Genomic DNA, 16,908 nt, shown 5'->3' with positions numbered 1-16,908 from the left:
TCCAAAACTAAGGATAGCATATTCCCGGACTCATGTTATACAAGGTTCTTACAGAAAATGATCTATCTGGATATAAAAAAAATCAGTTCCAAATTTTACAGATTATATGTTCTCTCTTCCATTTTCCTGAGCAGATGGCTAACAAACATGTCTCAGCAAGTATGCAAAAAGTTAGTAAGGCACGGTGGCGGTAACAGTTCTGTGTCTAGGATCAGTAAGAACAGTTTGTACATTGGCAAAACCAGTTTCCTTCATCACTCCTTCAAGATCAGTCAAGTAGTATTCATCCAGAAAAGGTTCAGTACTCTTCATCAATGTAAACAACACTGGTGGTAATTCCTGTACAATTGGAAATCATAGAGAAGCTGGACTCAGTGGAGGAGCCACGTTTGCTGAAGCATGTTCAACTGAATCCCCATCACCAAAAAATTATACTCTGTATATAGGTGAAAACAAAAATCTTTTGTACTTATGTTTCTGGAGAAAATAACAAAAATGGCCCTTATGTTTGAGTGTAGGTTCAAAATAGTCTCCTAAGTATGCACTGAACAGTTTTTGTCCTTTGAGTTTGCCAAAAGTTAACACTTTTAGTCACTGTCAAATATTAAACAATTTATGTTCGTTAGATTAGACGAAAACAGTGGAATAAAAGACTTAACCATAAACACCACGAAAGTCCCTCAGATCCAAAAATATGCAACAAAAAGAACTGCTCTAGACTTTTCATAGTTAACTTTTGGCAAACTTGAAGTGTTAACTTTTGGCAAACTTAAAGGACCAAAAACGTTAAGTGCATACTTAAGGGACTATTTTTAACCTACCTTCAAACATACGAGACCATTTTGTCATTTTCTTCTCTATGTTTGTGTGTGTGTGTGTATTTTATATATTGTTGAGTCCCCTAAACATAACAGAGCATTTTCTTGAACCCCTTTGATGAAATTTCTGCCCCTGCCATTGGCTGGACTCATAAATAATTTGTTCATAGTTTGTGTTTGAATTGTTGAGTAAAGCAGACCAACCAATTTGAAACTTTTATATCGAATTGTTATGTTTGAAAATATGTAATTGAAAGAACGGACGTACCTGAAGAATCTTCGACTTTGGCTGCAGATGAAAGCAAGAAAATGTAATAAGACTGATGTAAAACAGAACTATAATAGCCATAGTTATCAGTTAACTACAGAGATCGGGTAAATTACCGAGTTATCAGTTATAGCAATAGTTCCTCCAGGTCGAAGCAGCCGGAATGACTCCTTCACTACATTTCTTATTGCTCTTTCAGGACATTCATGAAACTGCACCAACAGTAGAAAGTTAAAAGACATAGTGAACATAAACATCGAACAAAATCTGCATCCCTCAATTTTTGCTTTAGCGTTATAGATGATACCCATCAACCATTAGTAGGCGTTTGGACATGAATTGAGTGATATTTGAGAAAAAGTACTCCCTCTGCAAGGTTTTTGACTGGCACGAAATTTAAGGATAAACTTTTGAAACTTGTGGTCCAAAATAAGCCACAGGTATTTTTGTCTATAAATAATCTCATTAAGAGTAAAACGAAAAGTTTAATGTTAAATTGTTACTAAATATAGAAAGTGTCATTCTTTTTGGGACTGACTAAAAAGAAAAAAGTGTCAGGTAAATTGTGACGGAGGGAGTAGTATTTAAAGTTGAAATTGTGTTTGAACATGCATTTCACTTGCAAAAAAAAAAAGTTGGAAGTTTTGTGAGTGGAAGAAAATTTCACTTGAATAACTGATTACATTTAAGCATTTTCTCTACTGCATGAAGAAACACGTAGGAAAAAAACAGTAATTGACTCCTAAGCTATAGTGCAAATGTTCCTCTTGCAATCTATATATTCATTGGTAACACGACCTTTGATAATTGAATCTTCCAATTTTCATATTTCATATTCAAAATTCATATAGGATTACTTAAAATATTAGTAATAAATATCCTTTACTTTTTATGGACCAATTCCAGGCACATATCTAACAATGTTGCTTTGAGCAGTCACAAAGATCATACATGCCGAAAAAATTATGTTATCACGAATTTTGCCTTTGGTGTTCGTATGAAATGGAACGAGCTAATTTTCCTGTGTAAAGTATGTGATTTATCTTTGCAGTTAGCTAGACAACATACCACGTAAGCAATTGAAACGAGATCAAATGATTTGGAAGGCAAGCCAGTGTTTTCACCATTTGCGTGTATCCAGCTGATAGAATTCTTTCCCTGGTTTCTTTTCTTTTCTTTATATTGAGCAACAGAAAGGAAATAAGGTGAAAGATCCAAACCCTGCAGAAGATGATCGTGATAAGAAAGATATTAAATGTTTAAGAATGAGAGAAAATGACAAAAATGGTCTCTTATGTTTGAGGGTAGGTTTAAAATAGTCCCTTAAGTATGCATTGAACATAAATTGTTAAATAGTTGACAGAGATTAAAAGTGTTTTAAACTTTTGGCAAACTTAAAGGACCAAAACTATTCAGTGCACACTTGGGGACTATTTTGAACCTACCCTCAAACAAAAAGGGACCATTTTTGTCATTTGCTCTCTCTTTCTCTTATGCAGATGAACTTAGAAATTTTTGTTCATACTCACAGTCACTTTAGCAGAAGGATATCTGTCTGCAATATATCTTGTGCTCACGCCAGCAGAACATCCAATGTCAAGAATGTCTTTGATCAAGAAGTCTGCTGAATATTGCTGATGATGTTTTTCGATTGCATCAAGCCAATTTCCACGTACTATCTGGTTTGCTTCATCAAGTGAAGACGCATTAGGTATTGCACGTCTCACCATTGACATAGTAGCGGCCTCTACTTCAGCTGCAGCCTACAGTAGTTAATAACACTTTCAGAGAAGGTTTCCCTTCTTTCATTTCTTATCTCGTGTGATAGAGTTCAATTAAGGCCTAATCCGTGAATGTTTACATTACAGATGGTGAGGATGAGATGTTCCGCTGGTGGACTTGGTGATGCACCACTGAGGTAGTAACTTATTTACGTGGTGTAGTTTGACTAGGCATGGAATTTAAGAAAGAAAGACTTTTGGAACTTATGGTCTTAAACATGCCATGAGACATTGTGGCTATAAAAGCATGTCATTCAGGGTAAAATGAAAAGTTTAAAGTTAAATTGTTTCCAAATATAGAAAGATGTCATTCTTTCCGGAATGGATTAATAAGGACAGTATCACATAAAATGGAATAGAGGAAGTATATCATATATATGAAAACATAGGAAAAACATACTCCTCCGTCCCAATTTATGTGAAGATGCTTGATTGGGCATGGAGTTTAAGGGAAAAAGAAAGACTATTGAAACTTGTGGTCCAAAGCAAATCATAGAAATTTTTGTGGCTATAAATCATCTCATTAAGGACAAAATGGGAAGTTTAAAATTAAATTACTACTCCCTCCATTTTAATTTGTTTGTCTTTGTTTGACTTGACACGGAGTTCAAGAAAGTAAAGAAGACTTTTGAATTTTGTAGTCTAAAACTAAAGATATGCATAATGTACCAAAATGCGCTTTAATCTTGGGGTTTAAACATGCCATGTGAGATGTTAAAATTAAAGAATTGCCAAATTAGGAAAGAGGTATTCTTTTTTAAACAGACTAAAAGAAAAGTGAGACAAACAGATTGAAACAAAGGGACTGAGGGAGTACTAAATATAGAAAGATGTCATTCTTTTTGGGACCGAATAAAAAGGGAAGAGTGTAACATAAATTGAGACATACGGAGTATATAGAAAGGAGTGGGAGGAAAAGAATGCTGGAAGTAGAACCAGGTGATGCCTGGAATCAGCCAGCTTTAGGTTAAAAGTTGTTGGCGTATTAGTTCCCTAAATTAAAATACAAAACCAAAAGCAGTTGGACAAACTTGGAACTTCTAAGCAGCTTAATAACCAAATGAAATCAACATTAGTACCATAAACAGATAACCAAGAGGACATATCATAACTTCTATAACTTGATCACCAAACCAACAGAAGCACAGATAATTAACGAAGTACAAATGAAAGCAAAAGCCATTCAACCTAGATGACTTGACACCAACAAAAACTCAAATGTAGATGAAGTTATGCCCTAAACTTAAAAGTAAGTGTGATGTTAATTCTTACCAGCCAGGACAGGTTGCCCTCATCATACGCGTGGAAGGGATTGAGATAATCTGGAAGAAGAAATCACTGTGTCAGCCAGTTTGTTTTTTTGGAAGGTTCATCTAGTATAGTAAAAGTTTAAATGAAAAGGCTGTTTTCCAGTTCTAAACACAGATTCTAGGAATTTACAGGTTAGCTGATAGAACAAATCAAAGGATTAAAGATAAAACCAAAGCCAGTGATATTGTAATAGTAACATGTGAATTATGATTTGAAATTATAAAGAAACTCCTTGCTCTATTGGTAGGGCACATCAACCTCTAATCATAGGTTAGGTTATTAAGTAACCAGGGTGAGCTGAACTACTTGGAACAACTCCATGAATGTAGTACGTCGGTTTAGGAGGCCCAAATAACTATAGATCGAAGCTATCCAATTTCTACACTATGATGGTTGATTTCTCGTGGCCTAGTTGTACCTATTGTCTTTCTTGTTCCACTGGTTAAGACCTTTTTGGCGGTGTAAAAAAAGAAAAAAATGTTAAAAAGTTTCATAAAGAAACTTACAATCAGGGTATACAATAGCAGGATTCTCAATGCTCTCTAACTCTTTGTAAACATCTGAATCCAGTATCTCCTTTGTCATCTCTCTCCATGGAATATTAGTTTTCTCAGCTGTACTGTTCAAACACCACTAGATCAGATCAATTCACTTTCATTACAACAACTTCACAAGAAAATAGAAAAAAAAAAACATCAGAAATATGAAAATTGTCGCATTCTTCAAATAAATATATAAAAGTGCTTCTTTTAAATTTACGGAGCTAATTCACACATTTCAATATGGTATCAAAGCAAACAAATTTCTGAGATCAGTTATTTCCCTACATATCAACAAAAAGTATCTACACGTAGCTGATTCAAGAAAAATAATTCAACCGCACATGAGTAATAAATAAACTTAAATAAATAAAGGAAAAAGGTAAAAATACTCATGTACTATATGGAATGTCTTAGGGCCTGGACATAATTGTTTTTTCCTTTTCCCAAAAAAAGAAAATTCAAAATACAGTTGGTTATACATTAGAATAATTCTGAAGATAACCAGTTTTTCAAATGAAACTTTTTTCTCACTCACAAAACTTCAACCTTTTTTCAAGTGATTTGCATGTCCAAACATAACTTCAATTTCCAAATGCCATTTTTCAACTGCAACTTCAAATAGTACTATGTTTTTTCAAATATCCCTCAATCCATGTCCAAACGCCTATTTAATTTTAACTAATGTTATATTTTGGGGACATTCATAACCTTCCTTGGCAAATTATGTCGTACCTGCCCTTTGACCTAACTGAATTCCAACTAGAAGTATAACGGCGAGTAATTTTATACCATAGTCAAAGTCAAAAGGATAATATTAGACCTTTTCTCGAAGTATTTGTACATGCAGGATCCACTCAATTCAAGCTGGACCTCCCTTAAAAGAAGGAACAAATACGAGAAGATTTGCTATGAATAGCCCCAAAGTATAATGGAGAATTAAAATGTTTTCTATAATAAATGGGTAAAATTTGGACCTTTCCTCATAGATAAATACATGAAATAGTTCATTTTCTAACTGCATCCAATGGTGTTGCCTAGTGGTTAACGAAATGGGTTGAGAACTGGTCTCAGGTTCAAATCTCAGCATAGGCAGAAACATTAGGTTCAAATCTCAGCAGAGGCAGAAACACCAGGTGATTTCTTCCCATCTTTCAAAATCTTGGTAGACAGAATTACCCAGTACGTATGTTGGTGGGAGATAGCCAGAGGCAGAGCTAGAAGCCCAGATACGGGTTCGTTCGGCTGAACCCAGTAGCTATTGCTCAAACGGTTTATTTGTATTAAGAAAATTCATAAAATATGTACAACTATTAAGTTTAGAACCCCGTCATTAACACTTGAAGTCGTTATTTTAGAATCAAGAACACATAAAATTGAAATCCTGGCACCGCCTCTAAAGTAGCTGATACCCATGGAATTAGTTGAGGAGCGCAAGGTGACCCTGACATTACGGTGGTGGGAGGTAGCAGGTACCCAGGAAATTAGTCGAGGTGCGTAAGCTGGCTCAGACACCATGGTGTAAGAAAAAAGAAGGAAATAGTTCATTTTCTAACTGAGTTAAGTCTATGTTCAGACAATACAACAAACAGATAGTAAGCATAAAAGTGATCGGACCTTATGAAAACCTGTCTAGCACCAAGTTTGAGTACAGAAAAGAGTGGTTTAATGGAAATGAGAGTTCCAACAAGACGTGAAAGTGGAGTTTCCCCTGTCCATTTAGGCCTTTCAAGTTGTCCTTCATTTGCCTGTGCACTTCCACTGCTTGAAGAAGAAGAAGAAGCACACACTCTAAAAGGCAAAATTCGTCTTCTTGTTGCACTTTTCAGTAATGGGTCGTGGCTTGTATTGTTGGTTATGGTGAAGAAACTGGCATTTGCAGTATCAAGCTTGAAGTTGAAAGCCATTTTGCTATTCTGGAAAGGGAGCAGTTATTTTTGAGGTTTTACGGTTTATTGAGGCTAATGCATAGTAAGCTAATGCATATATTAAAGGAGGTAACATAGTTTAAGTGCTTAACTTATCTACTTAATGGACACTAGGAGACACGCTCAGAAACTTCTCTAAAATTTTTGTCGGAAATATCTTATAGAAACACTGTATCATGTGTTCAGGTGCTCAATCAGAACAGGTCATAGTTCGAGTGCCTAAGTGATAAGTTATGCTACTTTGTATTTTGATGATTTGACAAACCTACTCAAGGAACCAGATATGTTTACAGAGAGACCAGATGTGATCAGGTCCTTGGCCACTGAAAGTTAACTCTACAACTTAAAGCTGCTAACACTGTAGCAGTGCAGCAGTATAGCAGCAAAGTTGCTGCAGCTTGACCAATGGTCCAAGGTTTATGGTTTGTCACTTTCACCCTCTCTCTACACATATATAAACATCATGTTCCAAGTGAAAATCCATGCTTGCAAAATCAGTGCAAGTCTCCAGTTCTCAAGGTGCTCTCAAGAACAAAGCTACAACAAACTGAAGAACCATATCCAAATCACTGAAGATGTCTTAAGTCCTTTGGTTTGTTGAGTCTTTGTCTTTTGTTCTTTACTTGTAATCCTACACTACTTTCAAGAAGTTTTATAGTAGGACAGATCTCAACCTTTTGTTATTTTGGTTTCTTGGCTACAATTAGTCAAGGTTGTTTGGGTTTTGGTTAGAGTTAGTCGAGGTTTGTTGCTTTGCAATAGGGTTATTGTAAAGGGCTTACAATAGAGTTATTGCAAGGGGTGAGAGATTAAGAGTTTAATTCTTAGGTTGAAATAGGTTGTAATCTGAAGTTGCTCAAAGTTGGAAATCTTACTCCGGTAGGTCCTGATTTTTAATCCCTTGAGCAAGGAGTTTTCTACGTAAATATCTTGTGTTATTTACTTTCCGTTTTACTTAAGGGATTGGTTAGAGAACCTGGTTCTCTACAGTGTTTGGTGGACTCTTAGTTTCTATCACTAAGCGAAATTTACTACTCCCACCTTCCCAATTTATGTCCCACTGTCCCAATTTATGTGGCACCTTTTGATTTGGCACGGAGTTTAAGAAAGAAAGAAAGACTTGTGAAATGTGTGGTCTAAAATAAGTTTTATATAAATGTGTAGTTATAAATCATTCCATAAAGTTAAATTATTTTTTAAACATAGAAAGGTGACATTCGTTTTGGGACTGACCAAAAAGAAAATGGTGTCACGTAAATTGGGACAGAGAGAGTAGCAATTTTAAGAGGCTATCTATACAACAACAACATATCCAGTGTAATCTCACAAGTGGAGTCTAAAGAAGATAGAGTGTACGCAGACCTTAACCTACCTGGGAGGCAGAGAAGTTGTTTCCGATAGACCCTCGGTTCATAATAAAGTAATAACTACAGCAACACAGTATTCTAAGCAAATAACAAGAAACAGTAAATAAAACGGATTAACAGAAATCGAAGGACAAGAACTACGGGAGAAATACTACGACTACTAGTGAGAAAGGATTTTAAGAGGCTATCGATATACAATACTGTCAGGTGGGTGTGACCCAAAAAGTAGTGAATGTTTAGAGGATCTGACACAAATGCGACAAAATATTTTGGAGAGTACGAGCAACATACCTTATAAAAACCTGTCTAGCACCAAGTTTGAGTATAGAAAAAAGAGGTTTAATGGAAATGAGAGTTCCAACAAGACGTGAAAGTGGAGTTTCCCCAGTCCACTTAGGTCTTTCAAGTTGTCCTTCTTCAAATGCTTGTGCACTTCCACTGCTTGAAGAAGCAAACACCTTAAAAGGCAAAATTCTTCTTCTTGTTGCATTTTTCAGTAATGGGCCAGGGCTTGAATTGTTAGTCATGGTGAAAAAACTGGGATTTGTAGTGTCAAGTTTGAAGATGAAAGCCATTTTTTTGCTGTTCTTGAAAGAGAGCAGTTATTTTTGTTCCAACTGAAAATTGTTGTCACTCTTTTTTTTTTTCTTTCCATGTTTTGTTTGATATTTTCTTGTGGTTTGAATACACGACTATCAAAATCTCCAAAATCTCAATGGACCAATGAGAAGGGAACACGTGTACTTTCCGCACTTCTACGAGATAAACTTTCTATTAGTCTGCTTTTTGTCAAATGTTAGAGAAATCTTATTATGTTATACAAGAGACATGATTAGTAATATTTGTTTTGAGGAACTTCTATTTTGTCTTTTCAAACGTTATGTTCCTCCTAGTTCTGACATAGTGTACTTTACAATTTGAATGGAAGAAAGATAGTCACAGAAAATTTTCATGTTTTATTTAAAAATGTCTTACATGTAAAATTAAAAATCTTGTAAAATTTGGCATAAAACTAAAAAGTTGTTAATGGCCAAAACTAATTGACCCCAATAAGTTCTTACAACTCCTATTCAATTTGGATGAAAAAAGTAACAATGTTACAATCATTACCTTAATACTGTTCTTATCACGAAAAAATTCATTAGATAACGTGTTATACTCTCTCAAAATAAAGGGTGATTTGCACAGATAGGTTATTCTTGGGAAAAAGGGTCAAATATACCCCTGTACTCTGTTTTATTAGCTAACTTTATCCTCCGTTAGTGATAATGAACAAAAATACCCCTCCATCTATAAAGTTTACACCTATACCCTTAATTGGATGGAAAACCCCAAATCCCACAAAATTATCAAATTTCAATTAAAATTATGCGACCCGTCTCTTATAACCTAACCCTCGACCCCATCTCCTCTCCCTCACTGTTGCTTTCTACATACAGTGACGAGTGATGGCTATGGAGCAAGCAACAGTGAGGGAGAGGAGATGGAGTCGCGGGTTGGGTTATAAGAGACAGGTCGGATAATTTTAATTGAAATTAGATAATTTTGTGGGATTTGGAGTTTTCCATCGAATTAAGAGTATAGGTGTAAACTTTATAGACGGCAAGTTTTGTTCACTATCACTAACGAAGGATAAAGTTGACTAATAAAACAAGGTAAAGCGATATATTTGACCCTTTTCCCTTATTTTTGTGCCTGTACCTACAACTTATCCCTTGTTTTGACAAGGATTCAAAAATGGCATCTAGAGTTTAATGGGGGACAAAACGCACAAAAATATCCTAAATTGAGAGGCAAGTATTTGCAAATACACCATATTACTTTATTCCACGTTCTATCCCGTAATAGTAGATAAATATATTCTCATATTACTTATCCGAATTAGTTATACACTGTATGGTTTCTGGTATTAAAAACCGCATTTAATACCGAAACCAAACATGGTACAAAGCAATATTGATTTACATACCAATATTAACTTGGCTTGTACCTCAAACCAAACGACCCCTAAATGAACAAGGCAATAAAAATATTAAAATTTGGTGAAATTTAGATCATAGAGGTTGAGAGGACAAACAAACTGGTATTCTCCGTTTGGCTGCGGCAGTCATCTGAAACTAAAACTACCTATAGACCATCGACAAGACGGAACAACTCACTCTATTAGGGAGGGAAATAGCACTGGGATGCAAAATCGAACCATATGCAGACATCCAACTGACAATCAAACAAACTATAACAAGACACGCCAATAATACAAGCATCTATTATGACCCTAACTAACTCGCACCCCTCGGTGCATCATCATCCTCCCTTGTCCAAATACACATAGTAGGTTCTAATTGTTTAGCCCCTTACTGCAAAAATAGAAGAAAAAATATGGTTCAGAACAAGTTGAAAGGTTAACTACTCGAGCGTAGGTGAAAAATTAAATAATTGTTTGAGTGAAGGATCGGAAAGATGAACGAAGAGCTCACCTCGGCACCCTCAGCTCCTGATTTGCTTGTGGCCGCATCTCCCTTTTGGGCATCTTCTGTTGAGAAGGGAAAAAAGAAATGTTAACAAGAATAATTAGAAAGTCAATATCTTTTCAATGTCAGCAAAGGCATTGTATTCATCTAATTGAATTTCTGTACTACCATAGAGGACCTATCTGTTAGCCTTAATCAGCATCAAACAATGTGTTGCACTGCGATTATAATCCATCTTCAAAGTCAATTTGGTTGAAGAATGTTAAACAAAAAGATGCCAAAATTTTCCAATCTCAATGCCTCGATACAAGCAGGAACATCTGTGAAATACTGAAGCAAAGAGTACAATTGGCTAATCCTAGAACATTGAAAGTCTTACCTACTAGTTGAAGCAATCCCAACCTCATCCTCAATCAGTAAATGAAAACAAAAGTATGAAACATTAGTGCAACTCCGTCCTCACTAGATTATCCTATGTCCGACAAATCGTTGGATGAAGCAAGAAAATTTCTCAAACAGCCAGCATTTCCAGCCTGATTTGATTCCTTTTTCCCATAAAATAAGAAACGGCTATAAAACAACCTCCCGTCCTGCCCCCTATACTTGATGCAGATATTGTGGAACTCCTTTCTCACTAGATTCTTGAATGTCTGTTAAAGCACTTAGATGAAACAAGAATAATCCTCAAACAACTAACATTTCTAGCCTGACTAGATCCTTGTACCTCAGAATAATATCAATACCTACAACTCTTGTTTTCTCTAGACTTGTTTTCAAGCAGTACACTGCAGTCAAAAGTTCTCAGATGCCATGTAGAATGTTGTAGAAATGATTTAATCTTCCTGAACACCTCCGATTATCTTGATTGACAAGTTACCATCCATAATACACAAAAACTATGGGAACTATACTAGAAAAGGACAATCAGAAAGTTCAACAAACCCCAATTAAATCAGTTTCCGCCAAATGAAAAACAAATGAGAGAAAAGTGCACTGTGCTAGCAAACCATAACAAGCTAACTGAATCCGCAATCGCAAGTTGTAGATTATACAAAGATCAAGGCAACTTTAGAATCTGACTTGAAGTATACCTGAATCCTCTGGAATATCAGAAGTCCACAAGGTGAGATTGTCCCTTAGAAGCTGCATAATCAAGGTGCTATCTTTGTAGGACTCCTCATTCAGGGTATCCAACTCTGATATTGCTTCATCAAAAGCCTGCTTTGCAAGGTGGCATGCCCTGGAGAAGACAGATCATAATAAGTTGAGATTATATACAGTGATGAGTAGACTTCAAGTAGATGATAATGCAAAAATAACAGACCTTTCAGGAGAGTTCAGGATCTCATAGTAGAAAACAGAGAAATTCAAAGCCAAACCCAACCTAATGGGATGGGTAGGTGGCAATTCAGCCTCAGCGGTGGTTGTAGCTGACTGCACATGAGGTTTAGAAGGAATAATAAGAAGAATGAGATAAACATAGATTCACGTGTTGTGTAATCAAAAGCAGCTATATATTCAAACATGAGGAAAAAGTTATGCACAACGTTTGTAATGCTGAAAAATTAAAATAACAATAAGATAAACTCCCATAAGGACATCATATTTTTATGAAAAAGGTCATTGCTTTCCAACGCCCAACTACCAAACCTTGGGATACAAAACATACTGGTTTGCAAAAGTTTAAAAGATAACAAAACAGAAAAAAAAAGAAGGGGGGGGGGGGGGGGGGGGGGGGGGCTACATTAAGTATCACCATTTTGTTGTGTGCTGCATCATGAAATTGAAAGAACCAAGAATATATAAAGGACCCTAGCTCATGTGGCAAAAATTGAACCCCGTACTTGTAGGCTGTAACCAAGATGTCACAGTCTAGATTCTCATCAATGTATCAAATTGCTATTAGTCAGCTTTCCAGTTAGCATGTATACATTACTAAATGGAAAAAGCAGATTTTTAACCAAAAAGAAAAAAGAGTAACTCTCTCATCTACTTGGAGGCTGTAACCAAGATGTCACAGTCTAGATTCTCATTAATGTATCAAATTGCTATTAGTCAGCTTTCCAGTTAGCATGTATACATTACTAAAGGAAAAAAGCAGATTTTTAACCAAAAAGAAAAAAGAGTAACCCTCTCATCTACTTGGAGGCTGTAACCAAGATGTCACAGTCTAGATTCTCATTAATGTATCAAATTGCTATTAGTTAGCTTTCCAGTTAGCATGTATACATTACTAAAGGGAAAAAGCAGATTTTTAACCAAAAAGATAAAAAAGTAACTCTCTCATCTACTTGGAGGCTGTAACCAAGATGTCACAGTCTAGATTCTCATCAATGTATCAAATTTCTATTAGTTAGCTTTCCAGTTAGCATGTATACATTACTAAAGGGAAAAGGCAGATTTTTAACCAAAAAGAAAAAAGAGTAACCCTCTCACCCAGGATCCTTTCAAACCTTCACGCATCCAGGAAGAACAAACGAATGGATTTTTCTCATGTGTAGTACAGTCTAACTAAAGAGCAATTCCAACAAAAAAAAAAGGGAATGGATTTTTCTCATGTGTAGTACAGTCTAACTAAAGAGCAATTCCAACAAAAAAAAAAGGGTCCATCCTAAAATTTACATACATGATGCTACCCACTCAAACGAGTCACTTGCATTGAGATCAATCTTCAAACAGACAGACAAACACACACACGCTGTATATACATATTATGCACACATTCATATAAAGGTACTTTAGTCTTTAAGAGGTCAAAAGCCTGAATTTAAGTCATTCAATATGGATTAAGCAAACAGAAGATCTGTCAATTCTTGCATAAAAGGCACTGAACCAAGAAAAAGGAGGTGGACACTGATATGTGCACTTCTGTATTTTTCTAGAAGAAGTTAGGTACAAGCAAACCATTACCTGATAAGCCTTCAATGAAAGATCAGAAACCTCTTTCTTATCGTCACCGCTTTTGAACTCTGCAAGATAGCGATAATAATCTCCTTTCCTGTACACAAAGTAAACCAAACCAAAATGAACAACCACTGAAGCTTCAACTTCCCCAAGTCATCATAAACAATATTTGTTACTCAAGCTGATTAATGCAAAAGGCCTCACATCTTATAGTAAAATACAGATGATTCGCCAGCAGGACATGAGGGAATGAGATGCTCATCAATCACAGTCATGATATCACTGCAAATGTCGGTGAGCTCCTTCTCAACCTTATGTCGGTACTCCTTGATCCGTTTTGAATTCTGCTCGTTTCCTCTTTGCTCCTCCTTCTGTTCAATAGAGGACAAGATCCTCCATGATGCTCTCCTTGAACCTACGACGTTCTTATAACCAACAGAAAGCAAATTCCTCTCCTCCACAGTCAATTCAACGTCCATATTGGCGACCTTCTTCATTGCATCAACCATCTCTGTAAAATAATGTCTAAATATAAAAGTCTAACCAATTAACAACAAAAAATGCCTAATTTAGTTTTAATTGCTGAAAAGAAGGGAGATGGAAAAAAGAGTTACGCAAAGTCGATCCACAACGAAGTACTCAAATTTAACTGAACTAATCTTATTCGTTTAATCCATAGTTTTACTTTATATACATTATAAAGTAGTATGAATTCAGATAACAATGAAGGGTTTAATATTTTTTTCATCCAGTTCCACGCAATCAAGGAAGACTTTTGTTAACATCTCTAAACTTTCTTTTCGTCGCCATCTTCAAAAAAAAAAGACTTTTTTTTTTCACTTTATATTGATATGAATATTACTTAACTAAATATGTTGTGGATAGAGCTCAAAAACAACACATCGACAATTTTTTTCTTTGATAACCGGTCTGGGCCAGGTTGCACGCACCTCAACTAATTCCACAGTACACTTCTTCAAAATTCTAATCAGAACACAATAAGTGTAATTAAGCAGATAACATTAAGATCACAAACACTGATTAAGATTTCTAATTTTTTTATTTTTTTTTATATATAAAAAAAAAAAAAAAAAAAGCAGCAAACATTAATTAAGAAGATATAAATCTCCACTATCATAAAATTTGTCCACTTTAATTAAGCAGATAGATCAAAAAACAAAAAACATCAATTAAAAAGATAACAAAATTAGAAGAATGAAATTTTATATTCCATTTTTAAAGCTTTCTGAGCAATCAGATACAAATATCAGTCAAATTTAAACATATAAAAATTTAAAAAAAAAAAAACCTAATTAAACATACAAATCAAAGAAAAACCCTAACAATCGTAGCGTTCAGCTTAATTAAACATATAAATTATGAATTTGAATAAATAAATTTTAATATTCGATTTTTGAGTACTCAGTATAGTAAATTTAGCATATAAATAACAAAAAAAAAAAAACAAACTGTACTAATTTGAGATCAAAAAATTCGTCTACTTCGCTAAGTCTGATATTCGAGTATTGATCGAGTAATCATACATCAAATCAGTCTAATTTAGCATACAAATCAAAAAAAAAATATTAATTTCAGATCAAAAAATTTCGATAGAGACAAATTTTATATCTATAGAGAGAGATAAAAAAAAAAAAAAAAAAAAAAAAAAAAAAACTAACCATCATATCGTTCAGCTTGTTCGGCAAGTTTAGCGAGATAAACGAAGTTCTCGCGTTCTTTTGACGGAGCTGCTGCCATTTTTCCGATTTAAGTGTATCTTCGTCTTCAGTTGTGATTCTTCACTTTCCTTTTTTATTTCTTGTCTCGTCAATCTAAGATTTGATGTGTTTTGACCAGTGTTTTAAGAGGTGACGCGACCCATTGTGGGGCCGAGGCATAAGTCTCGAGACACGGGCGTAAATCTCATAGATTTGGTGTAAGTCATATGTTTCTTTAATTTTGTAATTTTATTATTAAAAAATAAGTAAAGGTAAAGTTTTCATTTGAAATAAATCATCAATAATATAAAAAGAATTATTATAAATATTATTTGAGAAAGGTATCAACACAAAAAATGTTAATAGCCTAGATAATCTTTAAAAATGAAATCTTCATTCACTTGATCATTGATTCTTAGATTTATTACTCCTTTCCGATCTCAACTAATATTTGTACTGACTTTTCTTTATATATTCAAAGAAGGAGAAGGGAAAAAAGTGTAAGAGCAATGAAAATCTCTGTTATATCAGTTTCAGACATAATTATCTAAAAAATACTATTTATAACAATGTTATTTTCTATGAGAGTTGCTTTATTTATTTATATATTTTAGGAAAAATCGCTACAACATGATAACATAAAATATAAATATCATTATACCAATAATAAAAATCATAATTTATAGCAAAAATACTTTTAAAGTATTAAAAATTAAATTTAACTCCCGGGGCGTACACCTTTACGCCCGGGGCTTACTCTTTTGTGCCTAGGACTTACGCCCCAAATTTTACGGCGTACGCCCTATGAATCTACGCCTTTCATTTGCGCCTCGGAGCGTTTACGCCTCGCCCCAAAAATGCCTCTGAAAACACTGGTTTTGACAATCTCTCACATATATTTTTGGGGCTTAATACATTGACATAACCTTAAATTGCCAGTAAATTTCATTTAGATACTTGAATTGCGATTTATTTCTATTAAGCACCTGAACGCATGATAAAATATTCCTATTACATACTTTCAGCTCAAAAGTTGTAAACGTTTCTGCATGTTTTTTCAAATGTCATTACGTAGATTATAAGTTAATCACTTAAAATATATCACTTTCTTTAATTATTAGCACTAGCTTCAATTACCATAAGACCCCAGGCTTACTTCAATTGAGACTGATGGGTATAATTAAAGAAGATAACATATTATATGTCGTTAACTTAACTTCTTAATAGATGCTTGAGAATAGGCGTTAGAACCAAAAGTGTCTAATTGAAACAATTTATTATGTGTTCAGGTGATCAATTGGAAGAAGTCGTAATCTGAGCGTCTAAAATTTATTGACAAGTTTAAGTGATTGTCAATGTATGTATTAAACCTTTATTTTTATTTTTTTGTTATAAAAATATAAATATTAAAATTTAAAATTTAATAGAAATATTACAAGCCTTGACTGTTTTGGGAGACATGGTAACCAAATAATCATTGTTCAAGAAAAACAAATCAAAAAAATAAATATGAATATAACTGTAACTCTCACAAGTATCTAAATTGCGCCATTCCTTAACTAACTTATCTGCTAAATCATTCGCTTCTCTGTAGACGTGCATTAATGATGGATCACCAGCTTAGGTGTTTAAAAAAAGGAGTCTTAGAATTATATAATGAGTTATATTAACTGAGGGTTGATCGCTAATTTACTGTTAGTAGTGGCGGAACAGAATTTTCATTAAGAAAATTCAAAACACATGAACAAGCTAAGGAGATTTAACATTCACTAAATATACATAAACATCATTTTAATCTTGTAT

The 16,908-nt window shown here is 34.5% G+C and overlaps 2 protein-coding genes across 5 annotated transcripts; both read right to left on the bottom strand.

Annotated features, from left to right (window-relative positions):
* LOC132630022 (uncharacterized) lies at positions 1-8,671 on the bottom strand. 3 transcript variants are annotated; one of them, XM_060345528.1, is made up of 8 exons: positions 8,304-8,671; positions 4,685-4,797; positions 4,140-4,189; positions 2,616-2,849; positions 2,155-2,307; positions 1,203-1,298; positions 1,087-1,107; positions 1-339 (listed from the first exon to the last, which is right to left on the bottom strand). In XM_060345528.1, the coding sequence occupies exons 1-8, from the start codon at positions 8,585-8,587 to the stop codon at positions 172-174; spliced, it is 1,119 nt and encodes a 372-aa protein (XP_060201511.1). In that variant the 5' UTR covers positions 8,588-8,671; the 3' UTR covers positions 1-171. The 3 variants fall into 3 exon arrangements, with proteins under 3 accessions (XP_060201511.1, XP_060201503.1, XP_060201521.1); XM_060345520.1 differs by lacking the exon at positions 8,304-8,671 and adding an exon at positions 6,335-6,639; XM_060345538.1 differs by lacking the exon at positions 8,304-8,671 and adding an exon at positions 6,335-6,639 and having other exon boundaries at positions 283-407.
* A 1,371-nt stretch (positions 8,672-10,042) lies between these two features.
* LOC132630010 (14-3-3 protein 9-like) lies at positions 10,043-15,247 on the bottom strand. Of its 2 annotated transcripts, none has more exons than XM_060345509.1 (7): positions 15,067-15,247; positions 13,592-13,898; positions 13,394-13,481; positions 11,808-11,917; positions 11,575-11,723; positions 10,490-10,542; positions 10,043-10,369 (listed from the first exon to the last, which is right to left on the bottom strand). In XM_060345509.1, exons 1-7 carry the CDS (start codon positions 15,143-15,145, stop codon positions 10,367-10,369), a joined length of 789 nt encoding a protein of 262 aa, XP_060201492.1. In that variant the 5' UTR covers positions 15,146-15,247; the 3' UTR covers positions 10,043-10,366. The 2 variants fall into 2 exon arrangements, with proteins under 2 accessions (XP_060201492.1, XP_060201484.1); XM_060345501.1 differs by having other exon boundaries at positions 10,490-10,545; positions 15,067-15,243.
* Positions 15,248-16,908: the final 1,661 nt, after the last annotated feature.

This window comes from Lycium barbarum, chromosome 1, assembly GCF_019175385.1.
Source record: "Lycium barbarum isolate Lr01 chromosome 1, ASM1917538v2, whole genome shotgun sequence".
In the NCBI taxonomy this organism is placed as follows: domain Eukaryota; kingdom Viridiplantae; phylum Streptophyta; class Magnoliopsida; order Solanales; family Solanaceae; genus Lycium; species Lycium barbarum.
The sequence above is the reverse complement of the archived record's forward strand: the minus strand, read 5'-3'. Positions and strand labels throughout refer to the sequence as shown.

Coding starts and splice junctions, on each gene's coding strand:
- LOC132630010 (XM_060345501.1), bottom strand. CDS start 15,145: ATGGCAGCAGCTCCGTCAAAAGAACGCGAGAACTTCGTTTATCTCGCT. Junction 13,482..13,591: donor TCTGTATTTTACTATAAGAT/GTGAGGCCTTTT, acceptor CTTTGTGTACAG/GAAAGGAGATTATTATCGCT. Junction 11,724..11,807: donor ATCCTGAACTCTCCTGAAAG/GTCTGTTATTTT, acceptor TGTCTTCTCCAG/GGCATGCCACCTTGCAAAGC.
- LOC132630022 (XM_060345520.1), bottom strand. CDS start 6,624: ATGGCTTTCAACTTCAAGCTTGATACTGCAAATGCCAGTTTCTTCACC. Junction 4,190..4,684: donor TGCTATTGTATACCCTGATT/GTAAGTTTCTTT, acceptor TTCTTCTTCCAG/ATTATCTCAATCCCTTCCAC. Junction 340..1,086: donor CAAAGTCGAAGATTCTTCAG/GTACGTCCGTTC, acceptor CCAATTGTACAG/GAATTACCACCAGTGTTGTT.